This window comes from Bombus pyrosoma, linkage group LG14 (assembly GCF_014825855.1).
Source record: "Bombus pyrosoma isolate SC7728 linkage group LG14, ASM1482585v1, whole genome shotgun sequence".
Taxonomy (NCBI): domain Eukaryota; kingdom Metazoa; phylum Arthropoda; class Insecta; order Hymenoptera; family Apidae; genus Bombus; species Bombus pyrosoma.
The window spans coordinates 4810351-4816681 of NC_057783.1; the positions used below are offsets into that span (position 1 = coordinate 4810351).

At 42.2% G+C, this 6331-nt stretch overlaps 1 protein-coding gene across 1 annotated transcript; it reads left to right on the forward strand.

Moving 5' to 3' along the window:
- Window positions 1-288: 288 nt before the first annotated feature.
- Window positions 289-6127, forward strand: LOC122575225 (segmentation protein Runt-like). The gene is made up of 4 exons (XM_043743900.1): window positions 289-937; window positions 1074-1187; window positions 3629-3736; window positions 4942-6127. Exons 1-4 carry the CDS (start codon window positions 616-618, stop codon window positions 5397-5399), a joined length of 1002 nt encoding a protein of 333 aa, XP_043599835.1. The 5' UTR covers window positions 289-615; the 3' UTR covers window positions 5400-6127.
- Window positions 6128-6331: the final 204 nt, after the last annotated feature.

Sequence of the window (6331 nt, forward strand, 5' to 3'; positions counted from 1 at the left end):
AGAGAGGGACGCGTGACGAGAGTGGGACGATGAGTACGGTAAGGAAGAACGGAGGCACAAGCCACCCTTGGCAAGAGAGGCAGCAGGCTAGCAGCCCCTTTCGCAAGGCACCCCCTAAGCCTGGTTAGGGGCGAAGGCGGCGAGCCGCGGAGGCCACAACACGACCGCCGTCCTCATTGGTCGACGCGCTTGGCCTGGGTGGGGCTCCGGAAAAATTGGAGGGGAGAAAAATCCCCTCTAAATAGCTGCGGCTGCGGCCACGAAAAACTAGAATCCGCTCAGCCGGCATCGAGTGCGCGTCGGTTTAGTGTGAGACTTTTTCCTCGGTCCGTCGTATCATTTTTCTTCGATTGCGATCCAAAGTGCATGTCGTTCTACGAGAGACTCTTTAAAAATATTAGTTGAATTGCGTGTAACAATAACTGAGACATTCTCTTTTTCGTTAAATCGTTGCTGTTTATGGACTATTATCGTGTGCTCGAGTGAGATACGCAACAGTGATTTGGACACAGTGTGTTAAGGAAATACTTGGTGTTATCCAGGATTTTGGCATTAATGAGCTCTTTCTTTTCTGGAGTATTTTGTCGTCATCATCGTCTACAACTTCAGTAAAAAATGCATTTGCCGGACGGACCGTTAGGGATGGACAACTTCAACGCTATTCATGAGACATTGCAGGCTTGTCACGGAGATTTGGTAAGGACCGGAAGTCCGGCTATCCTCTGCAGCGCGTTGCCATCGCACTGGAGGTCGAATAAGTCGCTACCGGTGGCTTTCAAGGTCGTTGCCCTCGACGAGGTCAGCGACGGCACTTTAGTCACTATCAGAGCTGGCAACGATGAGAATTGTTGCGGTGAATTGAGAAATTGCACGGCAGTCATGAAAAACCAAGTTGCCAAGTTCAATGATCTCAGATTCGTTGGTCGTAGCGGAAGAGGTCAGTGTCTCATGGATTATAGCTCTACTTTAATCTTCTAGTTTACCTTGGGGTATAGAAAAAATATTCTTGAAGAAATTATATCATTTTTGAACTTGGGAAAAACTATACTCGAATAATTTTTGACTAATTGCAGGAAAGTCGTTTTCGTTGACGATACAAATCAGCACAGTACCCTTTCAAGTCGCCACCTATACGAAAGCGATCAAAGTCACCGTGGATGGACCTAGGGAACCACGATCCAAATCGAGTAAGCTCATCGCGGTAGTTTCTTTTTCCACAAACTAGGATTTCTTCGACTCTAATTTTCTTTGCCAGATGCAAGGTTCCCAAAGGTTCCTATTTTTCTTATTTCTTTTTGTATATTTTTCCGATTCCACACTCGAACCTTCAGAAGTTCTTTTCCCGCTTTCCTGCAAACTCTCGCATAATTTCTCTTGTTCGCAACTTTGATTTCTTTGACTTAAAACTTTGATTCTCTAAATGTGTAATTCGTTAAATACGAGATCGTCGGAGAATTGTCAAACATTCGTTTAAGGCTTGCGTAAATGCGTAACAATGATCTTTTTCATGCAAGCTCCGATGCTTTTGACTCGATACTTCGATTCTCTAATTTCGCTTATTAAACATGAAATCTTGGCAGGATTTTTCACCTTCCCTGCAACTTCTCATTCATCGAGTCCAATGAGTTGGCTATAATAATTTCTTTGCTATAAGACATTGGTCTTTTTGACTTGAGATTTTGGTTTTGTAATTTCGTGCATTAAATATAAACGTTATGCAAGCATTGTTTCGTCTTTTTCTTTTTTTTTTCAAACTTTGGATCACAACCTTTGATTCGTCAATTCCACGCATCAATCGTATGTATTACGATATCCTGAAAGAATCCTTAGTCTCCTTTTTTCCTTTCCTGATAGTTTCTCCACAAATAACCCAGAAATCTCTTTTCTGAATTTGATTTCTGTTATTCTGGATGTAAAAAAAAAAAAGAAAGAAAAATATCCAACTCACGAAGGTGAAAGGAAAGATTCCGCATGGAGGACGATCGCGTGGCCGGTACAGAACCCGCAAACGGGTGTCGAGATCCTCGTAGGCGTTTAATAATCCGGTGGACCTCAAACCGCGGGCCGCGCGCGGCGGTCGCAGAGACTCGCAGCCTCTACCAGACCCGTTTGCACGTGCACGTGCATAAGGTTGGCTGTGCGCGCGCGCACACGCACACGTATACGCGGCCAAACGCGTGAAAATCGTATCTGTGTGCCAAACGGAGGTTGGCATCGGTTCAAGCCGCGATGATCGCGGCTCAGTCGGCATCCTTTTAACATCCTCGCTTATTTTCCCCAGACAAACTTGAGTCCGGATTGGCTTGTAGAACGCTAACTACTGTACCGTTGGTCTGTGTTTATTGGAGGCGGCGTGCAGGTCGAGGTAAAAGAGCCGGACGAAGCCACGGGAGGTAGAGAAACGACGACGTGGGCGCGTTGTCTGCAAAGGAACCGCGTTTATGCGTTTGTTTATCGCGCCGCATATGGCGGTAGCATGTGGCTCGTAACGAGCCAGCGTAACGCGCCGATCCTGTAAACAGAGATCGCTAACTCGCCTCCGGAGAGCATCGTTAATCTGAGTTTTACGACATTTCGACTGGTCTCCATCCCTCCGAAACTCCTTTCTTCTTTTTTCTATCTCTGCAGTCACATCGCTTTGTCAGTTCGACAAGACTCGTTAAGATTTGTCGAAAAGCTTGATGCAAGTGGACTTTGCTTGAATCTCGTTCAGACTAGCCAAGTTAATTGATTCGAGGTAAGTTGACGTGAAGTAAGCGGCTTGGTTTAAATCTTGTGCAGATTAGTCAAGATACGTAATTACGTTCGAACGGCTTGAAGCAAGTAACTTGATTTGAATTATGTTCAGATTGATCAATTTAGATGAATTCAAAAGCTTTGAAGCAAACAAGTCGACGGAAGTTTCATTCAAGTTGGTTAAGTTACTTCGATTCATTGAAACATATCGATCACGTGAATCTGTTGAAATACTGTGCAGAATATAAAGAACGACGTGCGAAAGAAATGCAGATTCGGATTAACGGCAATGATTTAAATCTCACGTTTGAAGCTGTAGATATATACCGTGTTATTAATCAAAATGGTCGTATCTGTTACTTAGATATTTAAATAGGAAATACATTTACGTATCGCGTGTTGTGTAGAACGAGCCAAATATCCTTTTTGCGATGTAATTAAAATCATGAATTCGCGATCTTTCTAAATTTGCATGAGCTTTTAAAATATATAGGAAAACTCGCTTTTCTTCTTCCCTATATATTCTTCAATTGGATTTCTAATTAATTTCTCTAGATTAGATTAGATAGCTTCTCGTTCTCGTTCTCGTTTCAGATCTACATAATAAAAGAAGAGTTAGCTCCTCCTGCAGATTTGTCCTTTCTTTCAATTCCCATATGTCCACCAAAGGATTTTGAAGAAACGCGAGGTGGGATATAATTAAATATCAAGATCGATAGGGAGAAAAGTTCGTCAAGGTTACAACATAGCTGATACAGCGTGCGTTTTGGGGAACCTTGATCGTTGGATGGTTATTTATAGAGTCGAAGGAATCACCTCGAAGGCACGCATCTTTAGTTTATTTTCGAAAGCTTCGATCGTGCTAAGGAATATGTTTCTTGGATATTCGCAGATTATCAGTACGGCCATGGATTCCCTGGACTTGGACTGCTGAATCCTTGGGTAGATGTTGCGTATTTGGGACACGCGTGGCATTTGCCCCATCCTGCGTTCGTCAAAGGTGAGCTTTCATTTTATAATTGCCTTTCTCCTTGTATTTCTCAGTACTTCGTCTGTATTTTCATTAAACAACATTCAAACACGATAATAATTTGGTCAATTCTTACACACCCAATATTTTCGTATCTTTCACCGATCACTCGTCAATTCTTGGAATAACATCAAGAACTTATTACCGAATTCTACTTCTACGAGTTTATGCAAGGTTTTATCGCCACTTCAGATAGATCAGGTAAAGTTTAGATTGAACAAAAATTTCTTTATCGATAACAGGTGTAAAACAGTTCTTATCAGCTTTTGGATCAAAATGCTATACATCGTCACAAAATGCATGCGCTTCAAGAACCATTATCTTGTGATGAAAAGTTCTAGCCACGCAGGACGTTTCTAATCGCTACCATCAGAGCCTTTCATCCTCGTCTGAGTCGCAATCAATCAAAGGGCAACAATGCACACAACCAAAAAATCGCTCCGACTCCGACTAGTAAAAAAAGCCTCGAAAGCGGACACGCGTTCAGACGAGAGTGAGTTCGTGTTATCGATTTCGCCAGAGTCCGCGACGCCTGCCGATGATTCATACTCGTGGCTGGACCGAGGGTGGGTTCCCTTTTCCCACAACGGACCCCTTCGACCCCCATGCAATAACAATACGACTTAGTTCTCTTCACCCACCAAACTCCTCTCCTTCTTCATAGTACATCAGCTTCTCTAAAAATCACGACTAATCGTCACCTTTTTCCTTTCTCATCTTTCATTTTTCCTCAGGCTCCGCTCCAATCCCATCGATGCATTTATTTTCAGCGACTTGGTCCTCTTCAACTATCGATTCTATTCTTCATACCGGTTCCTCCAAAATTCCATATATTTCTGTCTCTTTAAAAACCATGACTAGCCCTCACCTTTTCCTTTTCCGTGTCTCTATAAAAATCACTCCGACATACCGTCAATGAATTTGGTTCCGCTGACTTGGTTCTCTTTATCAAAAAACTTTCTTCTAAAGATTTCTTCTTTCTAAAACTTACAGCTAATCGTCACTTTTTCTATTCTGGTTTTCCCCCGCGATCCACATTAACCGACTCTCTTCTTTAACTCGCGACTAATCGCGATCTCATTCACTCACTCATCGACTTTCTTCTTTAAATCGCCATTTCAGTTTCCCTAAAAATCATAACTAATCGCCTCTTTTCTCTTTACACATTTCTTCAGGAAGTATCCCGATGCCATCAGCGGATCTGTTTCCACCAACCTTCCCGCCCACCGTTTTACCGTCGTATCCGTTCGACCACGTAAAATATCCGACAGAGTACGCGACGCTGCCGCCAAAAACAACTAGCAGCACGGCCGTATCAGCGACCATACCAAACAGTCCGTCTAGAACGCCACCGAAAAGTCCGAGCGAGTCCGGAAGCGAATCAGCAGCCGAAGAAATACGCAGTGCGTTTGTGCCAATCAGATTGAACACTTTGCCGCCAGCAACGTCCGTCGTCATCGCATCTTCATCGCCTCCTGAAAGGATTCCATCGAAAAAGGCCATCGAGATTACGAAAAACGAGCTCAAGGCGCCAACAGCTCTGATCTCGCGGTCATTGTCGCCAAAGAGGAGCCCATCTCCGACCAAGATCTCTTCGCCGGCCGTGACCAAACCAGTATGGAGGCCTTATTAGGGCGAAAAAAGGACGGAAGCTTGGTGAAGCCAGAATAAAAATTTCCGATGGAAGGCTAGTGATTACTTAGGTCGATTGCGTCGTCCGTGGATGTACAGTTTCTTCGATGGAAAGAGAATGCGACCGACGTTAATCCAGGCCCTCGACGAAGTGCTTTTTCTACCCGGTCGTTTGTATAGTGTTTGTGACTTATTTAGTTGTTTCCTTTCACTTAAATTTAGCTCGATTTATTCATTTGCGTTTCGATGAAATTGACAATGACGAAGATATAACGACGATTCAACGTCCGATTTAGTGTTCGGTTGTACGCGAACGATTTAGAGGGACAAGAAATTCTTATGAGATTGACATTAATTAGAGAGATCGAATATCAATCCAATATCAGTAATTTATATGTTTTCATATTTTCGGTGATAAAGGGGAAATTGCTGTGTACCACTGTGAATAATAAAACGATTTTTAATTCGGATTATTGTACAAATGGATTGTATATACGTGTAGATAGTACGTGGACAATAATTGTAGAGAAGAGGATATTATTACATATGTACAGTTTAATTTCGTGTGAATAGAAATCGTGTGAATAGCAATTGTGTGAATAGGAATCATGTATGCGTGCGAGAAAAGATTATTCAGAGATACAAAACAGAGATACCAATATTATTTATAAGCCAGAGATCTAATTTAATGTAAACAGATGTTATTACATAAAAACGCGGCAAGTCAAATAAAACCTACAACGGATGTGACAATTCCAAACTAACTTGTTCTTTTTATCCAGATGTTATTCTTTAAGTGTGTTCTCGACATCATTGATTTTCTCAAAAATATCTATAAAATCTCTTGCAGTCGTCATTTCGAAATTAAATCATCTTATGCTCCACTGTCGGCAATCGAAATTAATAATAATAAAGTAAAAATTATTCTCCCAA

Coding starts and splice junctions, on each gene's coding strand:
- LOC122575225 (XM_043743900.1), top strand. CDS start 616: ATGCATTTGCCGGACGGACCGTTAGGGATGGACAACTTCAACGCTATT. Junction 1,188..3,628: donor GGAACCACGATCCAAATCGA/GTAAGCTCATCG, acceptor GGATATTCGCAG/ATTATCAGTACGGCCATGGA. Junction 3,737..4,941: donor CCATCCTGCGTTCGTCAAAG/GTGAGCTTTCAT, acceptor ACATTTCTTCAG/GAAGTATCCCGATGCCATCA.